Source organism: Ixodes scapularis, unplaced genomic scaffold, assembly GCF_016920785.2.
Source record: "Ixodes scapularis isolate PalLabHiFi unplaced genomic scaffold, ASM1692078v2 PGA_scaffold2__306_contigs__length_199485367, whole genome shotgun sequence".
NCBI classification, from domain to species: Eukaryota; Metazoa; Arthropoda; class Arachnida; order Ixodida; family Ixodidae; genus Ixodes; species Ixodes scapularis.
Window position 1 is genome coordinate 114,652,605 of NW_024609857.1, and position 17,182 is coordinate 114,669,786.

At 49.0% G+C, this 17,182-nt stretch overlaps 1 protein-coding gene across 1 annotated transcript; it reads right to left on the bottom strand.

The window, feature by feature from the left end:
* Nucleotides 1-2,065: 2,065 nt before the first annotated feature.
* On the bottom strand, nucleotides 2,066-7,331 carry LOC120849101. Its single transcript, XM_040221224.1, has 4 exons — nucleotides 7,184-7,331; nucleotides 2,880-7,124; nucleotides 2,588-2,713; nucleotides 2,066-2,505 (listed from the first exon to the last, which is right to left on the bottom strand). The coding sequence occupies exons 1-4, from the start codon at nucleotides 7,329-7,331 to the stop codon at nucleotides 2,066-2,068; spliced, it is 4,959 nt and encodes a 1,652-aa protein (XP_040077158.1).
* Between the last annotated feature and the right edge of the window lie 9,851 nt (nucleotides 7,332-17,182).

Sequence of the window (17,182 nt, forward strand, 5' to 3'; positions counted from 1 at the left end):
TAATTACTCCAATGAATGCTCTAAAAAATAAAGATAATAAAAACTCAGAATTAACACAAACGCATGCGTTTTGCGCGTGTTTTTATTTTTCACTTTTTCGTGTGTTTTTTCTCCCTTTTGTTTATTATCTTTTAGCAATAAAGATGATGTTGCCTATCTCGTGCTGTTTTATGAATATGTTGAACGCTAGTGTCTTTATGTTTATGTTTGTTTTTCCCTGCGCTGCTGCGGGGGCAGAGGCTAGTCAAGCAGCGTTTGAGTGACTTTTTTCTCTGTCTCCTTTCTCTGATTCAGGAATCAATAAAGAACTTGAATTTGAAAGGTCGCAGAGGCGGTTGAGGTAGGCAAGCCTCCTCAGCCTGATCGCGAGGGCCTCGTACCTTGACACCCGAACCCAGCCGTTGGTTGTCAGCGTCTCCGGGATGAGCAGCTGCAGTCGGAAATGGGGCAGATCCTCCTTCGTGAACCTAAAAGTGCCGTGCGACGTCCTCCTTGTCGATCGTCGCCAGATCAACACCCCATGCCTTTACCGCCATCAAACGTCTCCTTTTAGAGTGCAGACAGTCGTACAGAATACCTTTTTTTTCTAAGTTGTTTTCGCCGAATAGAGCCAACTCCAAGTCGTCGCCAAAAATATTGAGCGCCATTGTTTTCGGAAAGCTCGTCCGCTATTTTAGCAGACGAGCATTTTAGAACTTCGCAGTGCCAGTGGCGGCACACTGTGGGACGCCAGGGACGAGGCGAACTATTAGTAAGTGTACGAAGTTAGATTTTCTATATGTTAGAGATACGAACTTTTTTTACTGTGGTTTTTGCGATTCCTAACCCCCCTCCCCCCAATACACGCTCACGCAAATCTGTCTTTGCTCGATGAAGCCGGTGCAGGTATCCGTTGCCAGGGGGCGCGACCTGTACCGATCGTCTACAAATACGGTTCCCCCAAGGCCGTTTCAAGGCACGCGATCGGTCCACACTACCGATCCAAGGCATTGGTCGTATTTTGTTCCGGTTCCCTGAAACTCTCTAGTACGGTAAAAAGTCACCAAGAGGACTAAAAGGTATCGACTAAAAAATATGCGTCCTTTAACTTTTTTGCCCTTTATTTTTTTCGCATGACACCAGCGAGCAAGGTGAATGAGCGTCACGACGCACTATTAAAACCCGACCTAAATATATTCGCTTTGTTAAGCCAGGTGCACTGCAAAACTTGAGAGCCAAGCCGTCTCCTGTAGCCGGGCTGCGGGCACGAATCTTGTAGCAAGATCTGCAGGATTTGCATCGGTCCGAACGTAATGCCATTGTTCTGGTTGTGTAGATTTTCTGATGCGTTCGACCCTGCTGCAGACATACACGTAAAATCTCCTTGTTTGGTTGTGTATGTAGCCCAAAACCACCTTGCTGTCGGTGTAGAAATGCACCACATCTAGTTGTGTGTCTATTTCTTTCTGAATGAGCTCTGCCAGCTCCACAGCCAGTACGGCACCGCACAGTTCGAGCCTTGGAATGGTGTGTTGTGGACGTGGTGCTAGCTTACCTTTGCTCATGGTAGTACCTTACGAGCAGCAAGGCGACGTGGTGTTTACCAGGTATGATTAGAGGTCTCCGCTCCTCTTGACTCAGCTGTGCGTTGTTGAGGCGACCACCGACTCTCAGCAAGCCCTTGTCATCAATACAAGGATCCAGTTTCCAAAGTGGTCTTGATTTCTGGACTCCTCTCCCCTGTGACAAACACTCGAGCTCATTTGCATATGCTTCTAGTTGGACGGAGCGAATGAGGAGATTCTTTGCAAGAGACAAATGCTCAACGGATAGCTGTCCTGTTCGAAGGCAGCCACGTGGTAGGTCAGCTTCCTCGGCACGAGAAGGGCGCCGAAAGTTGCCAGCAGCACGTATGAGGTATGCCACTGCACGCATCAATCTAGGCCAGCTTGAAAAACGACTGAAACGATTAGTCCCGTGTCCATTTGTGGTCACACTGGTGGCATAGACGCTTGCTTCGGGCCGGATTTCGGCATCAGTGTTTGGGTCTATCTGATTCCATGGCGCTCCTTAGAGCGACCACTCCTCAGATAGCGAACGACTGGATGTTATAGAAAAACTGTACTTTTATATCCATAACAACCACCACATATGTAAATGCAGGTTCTGTACTGAGTCGATCAACTGGCAGGTGTGCCATCTTCTGGTCCAACTGTCTTCCTCGCAGTCTGCAGCACATGACACACCCGTGTATGTACGACGCTATGCAGCGTTTTGCTCCGATGATCCAGAAACCTGTGGATCTGATTGCTCCCTCAGTAATGTGCCGACCTTGGTGCTTGATCTGCTCATGGTAGTACCTTACGAGCAGCAAGGCGACGTGGTGTTTACCAGGTATGATTAGAGGTCTCCGCTCCTCTTGACTCAGCTGTGCGTTGTTGAGGCGACCACCGACTCTCAGCAAGCCTTTGTCATCATACAAGGATCCAGTTTCCAAAGTGGACTTGATTTCTGGACTCCTCTCCCCTGTGACAAACACTCGAGCTCATTTGCATATGCTTCTAGTTGGACGGAGCGAATGACGAGATTCTTTGCAAGAGACAAATGCTCGACGGATAGCTGTCCTGTTCGAAGGCAGCCACGTGGTAGGTCAGCTTCCTCGGCAGGAGAAGGGCGCCGAAAGTTGCCAGCAGCACGTATGAGGTATGCCACTGCGCGCACCAGTCTAGGCCAGCTTGAAAAACGACTGAAACGATTAGTCCCGAGTCCATTTGTGGTCACACTGGTGGCATAGACGCTTGCTTCGGGCCGGATTTCGGCATCAGTGTTTGGGTCTATCAGCTCAAACTCGTTCTGTAAGACGCATGAAGACTCTTCTTGACGATTTAAGAACTCTGGACCAGTCAGCCAATCCGTCTCCTGTAACCGGGCTGCGGGCACGAATCTTGTAGCAAGATCTGCTGGATTTGAATCGGTCCGAACGTAGTGCCATTGTTCTGGTTGTGTAGATTTTCGGATGCGTTCGACCCTGTTGCCGACATACACGTAAAATCTCCTTGTTTGGTTGTGTATGTAGCCCAAAACCACCTTGCTGTCGGTGTAGAAATGCACCACATCTAGTTGTGTGTCTATTTCTTTCTGAAAGAGCTCTGCCAGCTCCACAGCCAGTACCGCACCGCGCAGTTCGAGCCTTGGGATGGTGTGTTCTGGACGTGGCGCTAGCTTAGCTTTGCTCATTATAAAGCCGACATGACACGTACCATCCGAGTCGGTGGTTCTCAAATACGCCACAGCTGCTACAACCTTGGTCGAGGCGTCTGAGAAGATGTTCACTTCCTTCTGCTGAGCCGTGCTAAGTGAAACGGCCGCATAAGTGCGAGGCACTTCTAGCTGCTCGAAAGCCTGAAGGGAATCCTTCCAGTTCTCCCACTCTTTCCTCTTGTTTTCAGGAAGTGGGGAATCCCACTCGCAGGTTTCTGTGACGAGTTCTTGTAGGAGAGACTTCCCTTGTATGGTAACTGGAGCCACGAATCCAAATGGGTCGTACACGCTGTTCACCATTGACAAGACACCACGCCGGGTGAATGGTGTGTCCTGAACTAGAACCCTGAAGGTGAAGACGTTCTTCTTTACGTCCCAGCAAATTCCAAGACTGCGTTGGATCGGTGGAATGTCGTAACTCAGGTCGAGTTCCCTTAGATCTTTTGTGTGGTCCTCCTTGGGGAAAGCTTCCATCACTCTGCTGCTGTTTGATACTATCTTGTGAAGCCTTAGGTTACAAACTGCCAACATTTGTTGCGTGCGTTTCAGCAGGTCGATGGCACCATCTGCCGTAGGGAGAGACTTCAACCCGTCGTCTACGTAGAAGTCCTTTTCGACGAACTCCCTGGCGTCTTTGCCGAATCCTTCCTCTCCTTCCTGTGCTGTCTTCCGGAGTCCGTATGTAACCACTGCCGGTGATGGACTGTTACCAAAGACATGCACTCTCATCCGATATTCCACCACTTTGTCGCGGATGTCATTGTTGCGAAACCACAAGAGCCTCAGGTAGTTTCGGTGGTCTTCTCGTACCAGGAAGCAGTAGAACATCAGCTGAATGCCCACTGTGACAGCGAAGAGGTCTTTCCTAAAACGAATCAGGACGCCCAGCAGGCTGTTGGTCAAGTCTAGTCCCGTGAGAATAACATTGTTCAGAGAAGTTCCCTTGAACTGAGCACTTGAGTCGAACACGACCCTGGTTTCGGCTGGTTTGCTTGGGTGATACACACCAAAGATTGGAAGATACCAGCATTCCTCTTCTTCTCTCAGCGGTGGGGCTTCTTCTGCGTGGCTATTCCTGAACATCTTGTCCATGAATGTCGCAAAATGCTCCTTCATCTCTGGTTTCTTCTGCAGTGTGCGTCGCAGTGATGCGAGACGAGACTGTACAAGCTCCTTATTATTAGGAAGCCGAGGTCTTGGCACGCGGAGAGGAAGAGGGGCTACCCAACTGCATGATTCATCTTTGAAGACTTCATTGTTCATGATGTTTAGGAATTTTCTGTCCTCCATTGATGGAGCTGTTTGGTCGTCGTCCTTCGTCGTCTGGAACAACGTGTCTGTCGTTTCTTTGACAGAGTAGTCTTTGATGGGTACACCTTGGGTAGGTGGTACGTGCTGAGTTGGATTGACGGGACCAGTGAATTTCTCCTTGACGAGAAAATGGTTGCGGCATGGTTCAAAAAGGGAGGGTCGTCCATTTTCGAGCACATTTGTCTTGAAGTTGGTCACACAGTCCGGCTTGCGTGCGCGACCTAGGCAGACGTCTCCTATGATCACCCATCCTAGGTCTAGTCTTTGAGCGAAGGGCGCATCAGGAGGCCCATTGCACTGCTGACGCACCTTGTGGACTCTCAGGATGTCTCTTCCCAGTAGAAGCAGAATCTGAGCTTCCGCATCCAATGGAGGTATGAGGCTCTCTATAGCCTTTAGATGTGGGTGATGACGTGCAGCGTCTGGTGTCGGAATCTCGTTCCTGTTGTTGATCATCTGATTGCATTCAATCAGGGTTGGGAGAGGTAGTTTCACGCTGCCATCAATATTTGCAACCAGAAACCCAGAGGCTCTCCTTCCTGTCGTTTCTGCTGTTCCAGCACATGTCTTGGGGGTATATGGCGAGCTCTCTCCCTGGACATCAAAGAGGTTGAAGAATTCTGCCCTTGCCAGTGACCTAGTGCTTTGGTCGTCCAAGATGGCATACATTCTCACAGCCTTTTGAGGTGTGCTTGAGTGACACACACTCACCAGACAAATCTTGGAACAGGACCTTCCACCGTAACCTTCCCCACACACCTCGGTGCACTTGGAAGATACGTCAGGTGATAGTCCGTGATGAATGCTGTCGTCTTCGGGATCCTGTCTGAAGCTCGAAGACAAAGGTTTGAAACTGTCTGGGTGAAGCGCTCTGGTATGTTCAGTGCTGTCACAGTTGTCACACTTGATCACAACTTTACAGTCCCTTGCGAGGTGGTTTGTAGAGGAGCAACACCTGAAGCAGATTCCAAATTGTTTCAGCAGAGACTTGCGTTCTTGCAGTGGTTTCTCTCGGAACACACGGCACTTTCGTAGAGGGTGAGGTTTCTTGTGAAGCGGGCACTGTCTGTTAGGGTCCTCCATCCTCTCGGCTGTGGCTGGCGAATAATGGTTGACGGCTTCTGGAGTAACGTCGGTCGCATGGACTGAAACGGGCGTGTTCCTGAAGCCTTCTCTTGCCGTGACCTTCTCATTTTTTGGAAACCTCAGAGAGGTGCTTCCCGTTGCGCCGAAAACAAAGCTCGGGTCGTTCCGCATCCTGGCCTGGTCTCGGACAAACTTCGAGAAGAACGAGAAAGGGGGAAAAGAGACGTGATCATCTTCTTTGTACCTTGAGCCTTTCGAGATCCACATCTCTTGGAGACGGTGTGGCAACTTCTCCGCGATGGGGTTCACCCCTCTTGCCGTATCCAAATAGCTGAGTCCTGTCAAGTAGGGATCAGCTTTTGCGGCTTCCAGTTCCAGAAGCAGATCTCTCCGTTCCCGTAGTTTGGGAGTGTCTTTGTCGGAGAATTTAGGAAAGCTTCCGATCCTCTTGATGAGCGCATCTTCTATTACTTCGGGTTGCCCGTAGCAGTCCTCCAGTCTTTCCCAGACTACCTCTAACCCCGCCGCTGGGTCGTCGACATGTACTGAACGCAGCCTCTTTGCATAGACCGAAGACTCACGGCCCAGCCAGTTTACGAGAAAATCTAACTCTTCATTTGCCGTAACTTCCAGAGTTCGCACCATACTTTTGAATGTGGCTTTCCATACTCTGTAATTCTCGAGGTGGTCATCAAACTTGACGAGTCCTGTGCTGACCAAATCTCGACGGACCAGGTATTTCAGCACACCACTCAATTCTGGAGCAACCTGCTCTGCAGGCCGTTCATTTGAGCCATTGTGGACGGCAGCCTGGTTGGGCACATAATCTACAGTGCGCTGAGCACGGATTTCTGATACATCTGAGATGGTTCGGTCAGAGCGATGCTTCCCGCCGTGCTGTTCTGCCGCCGCTTGTAGGATTTTTGCTTGAACTTCCATAGCAGCTGCTTCCCTTTCCAGCTGTAGAATCTGTAACTCGGCGTCTAGTTCTGCTTTTCTGCGCTCGTTAGCCGCAGCCGCACTCTTCTCCTTTTCTTCGAGCCTTGCTCTTTCAAGTTTCATGGCCACTTCCTTTCTGGTGAAAGAAGCACGAGTGCGCTCCGCTGCAGCCTCGGCGCGTGCCCTCGTTGCAGCCGTGCTTGTCGTGGTCGCAATCGAGTGTTCCGAGCGTGTCGATCCTCCAGAACGTCTCGAGCCGTGAAGTCGTGGCCCGGCAGACTTCGACGAGTGCTCCGAGTTAGCGTGTTCCGAGTCCCGAGACTTCGTGGCGCGGTCTGGCGTCTTTCCGGTGTCCATCAAGGCTTTCTGAACTGCGCGAGCTCTGTCACGATCCGCTGTCTTCTGAAGGGCTAGCTCTAGCTGGCTTTGTTCTGCGTTGATCCCCGACAAGTTGGCCACGTAGCGTTCCGACAGCGCTTGGTAACGACCGTACTCTTTTCGTATACGGCCCGTCGCCGCTTGCTGCGTTTCGGCGTTTGTATTGTAGCCTGTTCGACTTCCCGAAGATCGTTTGCGATGCGCTCCCAGACGCAATCGAGCTTTTGACGTTGCTCGTCCCGGTTCGCTTCGTAGTTAAGCAAGGCGTACTGCGACAACGTTTTTTTTCTTCGCGGTCTCGAGTCTTGTGGCGGTTGATCCTTTATGGCGTTCTCACTGACGTGACCAGCCGCCGAGTCCCCGTCCGAAGGGTCCATCTCGTCCAAGCTTGCGTGGCGGCGTCCCGCGTTCGAGTTCGAGCTGAACCAAGGTGGCGAGGCCTAACGTTCCGACGCGCTCACTTGGCGTTCACCGTCTTTTACTATTCTGATTCCATGGCGCGCCTTAGAGCGACCACTCCTCAGATAGCGAACGACTGGATGTCATAAAAAAACTGTACTTTTATATCCATAAGAACCACCGTAAAAGACGGTGCTTCGTAGTAGCGCGTTACATGGTGATTCCAGATCGAACGAGTCCAAAACAAAAAAAGGAAGAAAAACGCACACGGCACAGACTGAGGCCAACGCCATGCGGCTAACCCTAGCAAGTCCAAACTCAACTAGATTGCAGTAACAGCACAACACCAGCGAGCAAGGTGAATGAGCGTCACGACGCACTATTAAAACCTGACCTAAATATACTCGCTTTTTTAAGTCAGGTGCACTGCAAAACTTGAGAGCTACTTTTCTTTCGAAGGGGTAGGACGGGAACATACCAGGGCAAACTTGATGGGAGCCGAGCGCCCCATTGCCTCTAACCAAATGGCTCGCAAATTATTGTCTATATATCTTCTCGGTATTGAAATCATGGGTGGGATCACGGCTGTTGCACAATTCACTGAGCAACGGGGCCGCTTTTACGAAAACCAACATTTTTATTCAGTATCAACACGAGCAAACGAACAAAGCAAGCTAGATCGTGCAACATAGTTGACGTGGAGCGCTAGACCCCCGAAGCAAGCAATGCCCCCATTGCCACGAAATCGGACATCGAGTGGACGTCTGCCCAAACATAGCCGAGTACACGCGCTGCCCCAACTGCAGCAGAACCCATCTTCTTCAACTACGAAGGCAAACACCCAATATCGTCTCTTGCCTGTCCAGTTAAAGCAGAAGTTGACAAGGCCGCCCCGGCCTGGACTAATGCGCACAAGCGCCACTAGACACGCGTGGGAAGCCAGCGCCAAAACACGACTACAAGGAATGGCTCGCCCTACTTACCAACAATTGCTACGCCATGCTGCAGCCCCCGCGGAGCCACAGCCGGAGCCATCAGGCAACCAAACTCAAGAGACCCCCCGCCCCTGATTAACCGCAATGCCCCTAGGGCAGCGTCCCAAAAGCCGAACCAGCCGGACTTCCGCCATCCAGGCCACCTTTCAGGCCGCAGGACGCAGATGCGAGAGGCCACCACCAACAAAGGAGAACTACCCCTCTCCTATCCCACACCCACCTCAACCTCAAGAACCCACCAATAACCCCGCCTATTCTCACGCTTTACAAGCCCCGTCCCTTAGATTCCACACCACAGAGGAGATCCTCGCCCTCATACAAGAGACCCTCGCGCCCGTGCTTAAGTAACCACTCGCTCCCATCCTTACAATTCGCAACTTTCACGACCTATAGGGGGCGCACTGGTGCCTATCAAAACGGCTGTCATCTGGTTGATCGTCGTAGATCAAGAGTACGAGGCTAGGTCTCCCGACGCGTGAGTAATACTAATTTTGATATATACGTGCAGTATTAGAGCCTTAGTTTGTTTTTTCACGTCAGAAAGGTGTTGGCAAGCACCTTCATTGTGAAGTCGATGATCCAGGTGCTAGGGAGCGCGATTCTCACACCGCGGTACCACGGGAACGCGACAGAACAGCACACGACAAAACAGCACGCGACAAAACAGCACGGTCAAAACAGCACGCGTCAAAAGAGCACAGGGTCAAAAGAGCACGGCGACAAAACAGCACGCGTCAAAATAGCACGCGACAAAACAGCACGGCGTCAAAACGGCAAAGCGACAGAAGAGCGCGTGCCAAAACAGCACGGCGTCAAAACAGCACAACGACGAAACAGCACGCATGTAAAAAGGCTGTTATAGGTAGCGTTTTATGAAAACAAAACAGAACGTAAAGAAAACGAGTTGGACATTGCATGGCATTATTTAACAGCTAGTGGAGAAACAATAAAAAAAAATGTACGCTGGCGGCGACGGGATCGCACTCAAGTCAGTGTCCCGAGTGCTGCTGCTGTGTGATTACTAAAAATAAATAAAGTTAGCAGTAATTACTACTACTTACCTACGCTAATCTGAATAGACTGGGTAGTTAGAGTTGGCTGCGTTGTCTGGTTCTTTTTTTAGGTATCAGAGAAAGATGCAAAGTTATTCGGAAAAATATATCTATAAGTTCAAGTTATGAACTGCCTGGTTTGTGGCGGTCCGGTGAGGTTCCGTAGAACTCGTTGTTTCGTAATTACCACCTAAGCGTAAAACGCCCCTCCCCCCCCCCCCCCCCCCCCCAAAAAAAAAAAAAAAGAAAAAAAAAGCGGGAGATGCGCCGATTACAGATGCATTGATAGAACCGGTAAGATAAGGTGACTTTAATGTGGAGCGTATATTTAAGGGCACCGATTCTGCGGGGCTCATTCGCCGCGGATAAAATCTCCTGGAAACACGCTGCTAGGGCTTGGAGGCGAGAAGTTGTACGTTTTGAGTTAAATTCACAGATTATTGCCGACGAAGGCCTTCATCGAGTGGAAACCGGTGAAGCAGTAACATGCCGTTGCGTCAATGCTGTGGCCTTACACTGCAGCATGGTCTGAACGCAGCGTTGCCGCACACGCCTTCTGTTTTTTTTTTGACAACTAACGACAGCACATTGCCGTGCGATTGAATTATTTATTGTAGACTATATCACCAGCAAACTTGCGCGCCAAAATGAGCAAAACTGCTCAAACAAATTGCGGTGGCTTAGCTCGGCTATGCCAGGATATACTAGGGTGCCTTCATGTGGGCTTCGCACATGAAGGCTCCCTAGGATATACGTAGCGTGAGCTTATGCGTACAAAATGAGAGGCGCTATCAAGCGGCTCCGGTGCAGCGTCAGACTGGCTACTGCGCAACGGAGGCGCACAGCTGGGCACGCGGTGGCGCCAGAGCGTCTGCCGCGGCTATGACGTCACTCCTCTGGAATGCGCAGACCCACGAGGCGGGCGCGGCGGCGGCGGCTCCGGCGCGCCAGCTGTGCGCTGTGTGACGTCACTGCTCCTCGCGCATGCGCAGCACGGAGCACGGCTCATTATGCGAACCACGCGAAACAGCTCAACCTCGGCCTGTGTAGCTCACGCCACAAAAAGCCAGAATACGGACCAGCGGGGGCATCGGTACTTCCCAGGGAATTGTCATGCGCGCTTCGAGTATACTCCCCACTCCGAACTTGCTTCCAAAAGGACAGATTCGAAAAATTGGCCGTCGACGAGTTGGCTTTCGACGAATTGGCCTACAACCTCAATTCCTTTACGGTGCCTTATTTGAGAAATGCATTTTTTTTAACTTCAAACGCTATATTTAGGGTTGAGCGTTTTCGGGTTAAACCGAAAATAACCGGTAAAAGTACGCTGAATTCATTTTTCCACAATCGGTTTTAACTGAGAAAGTTCAGTATTTTCGAGGGCGTTTGGAGTGGTGTGTGTGTGTGGCGGGGGGGGGGGGGGGGGGGGGATGTGACTCGGAACTACAGTTTCGAGTTTTCGGATAAATTCGGAAAACACCCGCCGGTAAAAGTTTCGTCTATTCCGATTAATCTGATAAACTCTGAATTTCGATGTGCCAATCTCCGCCCACCCCCCCCCCCCCTCCCCGCCCACACACACACACACAAATATATTTTACAATTAATAATTTAATCAGCGCGTAGAGTAAATGTCCCGGGAAAAATGCCACCATACATACTGTTCGAATTTCGGTCAAGACAACATGTCATTGTAGTATCGGGTCAAGAAAAAAGTCACTGTGTATATTTCCGGTTTGGGCCATACTATTTGTCCCTGAGAGGAAGGAGAGGTTGTGTTTTTGTAACCGCGAAAGCTATGGACCATAGATATTACATAAAGTGGAAAAGAGAACACTTGAAACCTCTCTATTACATCCTTTTCCACTCTATCTCTTGCAGCCGCGCGGTAGGTTGATAAAATAGCATGGAATGAAAACAGGCTTCCCAGCGACTACCTCCAGTAGGTTATTGATTTTAAGGTATTCACGTTTATCGAAATAACACTTGTGTGCCACTTTTGTTCTAGGACAAATTAGTATTGCCAGTAGTAATGGCACCAACGCCAAATCCAACTGAGGAAAATATCAATTGATACAATCGCGTTTTTCTTTTTCCCAGAATATGTTTACATTTGGATATTATTTGTTTATTATTAATAAGGAACACTGCGAATTTGAGCTCCAAATTTCGGAGAATTCGGAATCAAACAAAAATAAACTCCGATAAACTTCGAATTTTCGGCGAAAAATAAACTCAGAAAGACACCCTCCGCACTTGACGAAAAAACTCCAAAAACACGGAACCCTACTCATTACTAACCATATGACCACTTTCTTTCGCAGTTTTCAGCTTGTCTGCGACGCCGGTTCAACTTTCAACATAAGCTCCGGGGGCGCAGGGGTCTTCAGGACGAAATCTGGGTTTTTCACCTGATAGAGATTTGTGCCGAATTCTTTGTTAAAAGAAGTGAGTTTAATCGTGAAATCAAACAACGGAAATCAAGAGCGTCCGTAAATGCCGCGCATTGTTAAACACCCCTAGCTTTCGTCTACTAGAGGAGGGCATAAATACGAGTGTTTTATTGTCATTTCTGCCGTCGGCGCGAATTTATCACCTCTCGCAGTCGTGAAAATGGGGGAAACGCACCGAGTACAATGCTTGCTAATTTCTCCATTTTGATATTTGCCTCTCCGACCGAAGTGGTACTGAAGCTCAAGCTCGTCCTGCGTACAAATACGAGCACACGACGATAATGTCAGATACGATAAGGCCCCAGTGCATTTTATAGAACAGGTCGCGTCGGCTGCCAAAGACGGCAAAAAATAAGAAGACCAGTACCTGGTACTCAATATACATTTTACACAAACGCTTTTAATTATTGCACTTTCGTTAGTATACTGGTTTTCGTCAATAAATCTAATATAACTGAGAAGTTTATGAGTCTACAAATATGCACCGAAATAAACCGAAAATATTTCTTTGGAATAAAAACCGAAAAAAAGTGCGCGGAATTTCAAATAATACAAACCTTAAACGCTGAATATTGTCAATGTCATGTTTTTGACGCTGTGCTGTTTTGTTGCTGGGCTGTTCTGACGCTGTGCTGTTTTGACGCCGTGCTGTTTTGGCGCGTGCTCTTCTGTCGCTGTGCCGTTTTGACGCTGTGCTGTTTTGTCGCGTGCTATTTTGACGCGTGCTGTTTTGTCGCCGTGCTGTTTTGACGCTGTGCTGTTTTGACGCGTGCTGTTTTGACCGTGCTGTTTTGTCGCGTGCTGTTATGTCGTGTGCTGTTCTGTCATGGTGCCCGGTACCACCATCGCTGAAAGTTGCGAATGGTTCAGCAGCTTACGGAACGCGTAACCGCACCTGCCGAATGTATCAACCCCCGCAAGCGCCCTACTCTAAACCCCGCCACCCCCATGAAGGAACCGGTAAAAAGCCACCATGGCTAGCCAAGCACATACCGCCTCGACACCACCCCCGGACTCCGTCGTTATATGCAATGGAACTTCCAAGGCCTCAGAAGCAAACGAAACTCTTTACTACAGTACATGCGCTACACCGGGGTTTAACCGGATATTATAGCCCTGCAAGAAACAAACGGGGATTTCCCTCTCGCAGGATATGACCGGTGCACAGAACCAAGCATTACCCAAGAACGCAGGGGACACCCCAGGCCTTCCTTCCCCCCCCAACCATGACCAGCACTTACGTCCGCAAGAACATCCCCACTATCTAGACCGGCTCTACTCACCTCAATTCCCCCGACACAGGAACATGTAATCGCGCACTCGGGGTTCAAGGCTCAGCGCAACGATTGTAAACCCCTACTAAGTGCCACGCGTGACCCATTCCTGTCTGCCTCCCCTCAACACTACCACCAAAGAGACCAAGAACCCCTCCACCTTCCTCCTCTTGGGTGGCTTCTACTGTCCGCAATTGAACTGGAATTGCGACCGGATGTCCCCGCTAAAGAGGAAGCTAGACGCCTTCGCAGACGTTAGACAACTCACTCTACAGAACGACACGTCGAGCCACACGCGGCAGGGCACAGCGCAAGAGTCAGATACCAACCTGTAACTCATCTGGACACGCGGCGCCTTAAATGCGTGTTGGGAAAACATGGAGGAAACCCTGGAAAGCGATCAGAATATTCTCCAAATCGCCCTGACCCCCAGAAAGGGAAACCGCCGCAAGGCAACCCCCCGCCTCTCCACCAAGGTCATCAACTGGGCGAAAGCGCGACAAGCGAAGGAAATTCTTAATCTGGCCACACTAGACACCATCAGATGATGTCAACCCATAATGGAAGCCGTCCAATCACACACCAGCGACGTCCGCAGAACGGAAGATCACTCTTGCGTAAGCACATAGCTCCTCAAACTCTGGAGGCTCCGCCGCCGGGGAGTTAAATCTTGGAAACGACAAGAAACAAACACGCGTCTCAAGGAGAAGATCTCCCGTCTCACAAACGAGGCCCAAGAATACACGGACCACTTGGCCTCGAAAAACTGTCTGCAGACATGCGATGACATGAATGGACGACTCCATAAACCTAGGGCGTGGCAAATAATGCGCACCCCCCTTGGCCAGACACGACCCAAGCACACACTCAAAATGCTCAAAATGGACCTTGACCTGATCCCTTCTGAAGTCATCGAAAAGATAAGGAACGCCTTCTACCCCCTCCCCCCCTCCCCTCGCAGCAGCACATTCAACACCTCCAATAGCCAGACACGCCAGGTGTGGAACCAGACAAAGGCATTAACTCTGACTTCACCTTGGCGGAACTCAGCTCAGCTTTGAGCCAACTAAAACGCAACACAGCCCTGGGCCCCGACGAAATCACGTACGGAATACTCCGTAACCTCTTTGAGAGCAAGATCACCGAACTCCGCGAACACATCAACGAGGTGTGTTCGTCCAAGCTCCTCCCCAGAGCAGACGCGATCTACATACGCCAGGCGCGGACCCACTTTCTACACTGCGGCCTCTTTCACCTTTCTATCTTAGTGCGCCCCGACCAACCAAAATGCCACGTGTGTGGAGGATACCCTCCAATAAGCACACATGCTGGATTTGCCCCAGGGCAACTTCCTCATCTTCACACCTTCCACGTAACTTCCTCCCTCCAACCATCCCCTATTCCTGGGTGAGCGGGGTAGCCCCACCAAAAGGCGTCCAAGAAACGCTCTGGCCTGTCCTAGCCAAGCACATACGGGGGATCTCTTCTGCCCCGGTAACCATCCCTGCACAACACTCGGCTGACGAAGAAGACTCTTCGACTTCCGGGGAAGAACAATACAACTCGGAATTGAGTCGTAAAGTAATGTTTGTTCTCTCTCTCTCGCTCTCCCTCTTAAGTAAGTTCTGCAACGAAAACAAGCACCCGCGTTCCGTTTCCGAAAACGCGGTCCGTTGAGATTGGTTGAGATATTTCTCTAAACTCATCGGTGAACACAGAATGACTCACACTCATAAAAATAACCGAGCCGCAAACTGCGACAGCCATGTTTGCTATCGTTTACAACCGTGGGATTAAGAAAAGGCGGAGAAACAAGGAGGTCTCAAGCACAGTGAATTTATTTGGCAACAGTTGGTGTTTATATAGCCTTCAAGAACTCATTCAAACATGAAAGAAAAGAAGGAACGAAAACACTTTCCACAAAAATAAAAAGGGCAGTGACCACCGATAGGAGACACAGATAATGAATCATCTCTTCCAGAACTCTCTTATTCTGTAAAACCGCACACAAAACGAGAAACAAAAACACTAAACAAAAACTTAACGCTAGGGTGCCTTCTCAGGAAAAATTATCCAGTTTGTATCTAGCTGGTCCTAGTTAGTTCCAGGTGGTCCTAGTTGGTTTCAGCTAGAACTTAGCTTGGAGCAACCAGCACATAACCGGGATTAGCTAGCACTTAGCTGGGACTAGCTGGAACCAACCAGCACTTAGCTGGGACCAGCAAGCACTCAGCTGCCGAGCTGGCGCATAGCTGGGACCAGCTAGGACTTAGCTGACACATAGTTGGGTCCAGCGGGAGCTTTGATGCTGTAAGCGTTTTTGCTGAGGCGGGCTAACATATTATATAAAAGGAACTTGCTTAAGACATTCTCAATTTCACCATTAGCTTGCCCTACTTGGTGGCCGCTTTGATCATGATCGGGTGTACAATTAGGCGCTTAATTAACGAGAATCTGTTCATTAACTATTTATTTAGGAAAAATAAACACGTTATTCTAATTAGAAACCTGTGCGGCATATTCGAAAACCCTTAAATCAGTAAATTTTAAAAGATTGGGAGCACGTATAAAGCGTAGTCTTGCTAAAAAAAAAAAGTCCCCACTTTGGATGCAGCAAGCTGGCGGTCAAAGATGCGGATGAGAACCGAAAAATCCAGCCGTGCGTGACGCATTTTAAAGAGACAGTAAAACAGTATATGTGCTGCCTGTCTGTCTAAATTTGACTGAATTAGTGGTTTTCGACGATCCCCAGCAAATTTCTAATTGGAACCTAAATTTGTGTTTATTTTACTAATGAAAAAGTTAGTTAACATGCATTTGTTTGATTAGGTGCCTGATTGCACACAGCCTTGTTTGATCCTACGCGGGACCGCCCAGTCGGTTAAAAGTGCCTTAAAGCTCCTTTTCTTGAATATTTTGGCCCGTCTTAATAAAAGCACCCGGTATATGAGCTGTAGTTCAGGTGGGACGCGGCGGGGTACAGCTTAAACAAGCAAGAGTTTAGAATTTGTGCCACGTGAGCATGAGCCGGAAAATTTGCTGCGGCCTAGGTGAGCTGATAGCAGTTGAAGCACTTAGCTGAGCCAAGCTAAGAATTTGACACAGACATTAACTGGCCTTTTCTGGTACTTGCCCAGTTAAAAATAACCATTGAGTCCATAGGATATTCAATTAGAACCAATCGGAATTAATAGAATTCAGGTGGCTCTGGGTTATAAAATGGGTCATTCTAATTGGCTTCAATGTTTCCACTTGGTTATCTCGTTTAACAAAAGAAGGCCCGAACTTGATAGGTTGAACCGAAGTGAAGCAGCGAACTGACCTTGAACTGTAGAGAAACAAAGCACGGTATTACAGAGGATGAAGTTCGACCGAAAAACAAGGCGATCAAACTTAGAGGAACCTTCTAAGTTCTTTGTTTAAACTTAGGGAAGGTTTATTTACTGAAGTTCCATTATTCGTAATAGTTATATACTCTTTTACTAGATGGCGTTTATGATCGTTTCTTTCCGTCATTACCACCAACGTTATATTTTCTTCCGAGTACGGATCCTTGTTCTTTATACAACGTTTCTGCTCAGTGAGGCCATCGTTCAGAGATCGCTTTGTTTCTCCCAAGTTACATTATCCACTCTCAAACGGAATCTTGTAGATTACTCCCGACACGCAAGTAACTTTTTTCCTGTGTTGTTTCGTACAATCAGTCGCAGGAGTCACAAACGGGGTCATTCGACTCTACTTGAAATTATTACTGAACACTGTGCTCCCACTATACGTGTTAGCAACGGACTTAAGATTATGCGAAATACGATGGTACAACGCGATTTGTAGGTTTGGCAATATCCTTGCGCCTTTTTAAAATGAAACGAGGAACAATAACTTCTGAAGAAGTAATCCTTATGGTAGTTAGCCGCTCCTAATCGGTAAAACGAGGTTGAAGAGAAGACCCAATCAAATGGTTGCAGGACTTCTTGAGTGCGCTACTGACACGGTTCCGAACGATGCGAACGACGCCAGCCATAAAATTTTTTGAATGGCAGATATTAAACGGCAAC

What these genes read in the sequence shown, in the direction of transcription:
- LOC120849101 (XM_040221224.1), bottom strand. Translation starts at nt 7,331, where the DNA reads ATGGACCCTTCGGACGGGGACTCGGCGGCTGGTCACGTCAGTGAGAAC. An exon ending in GGAGACGGATTGGCTGACTG is followed by an intron (nt 2,714 to 2,879) that starts GTCCAGAGTTCT and finishes TCGTTTTTCAAG; the next exon opens with CTGGCCTAGACTGGTGCGCG. An exon ending in ACAGGACAGCTATCCGTCGA is followed by an intron (nt 2,506 to 2,587) that starts GCATTTGTCTCT and finishes TGTTTGTCACAG; the next exon opens with GGGAGAGGAGTCCAGAAATC.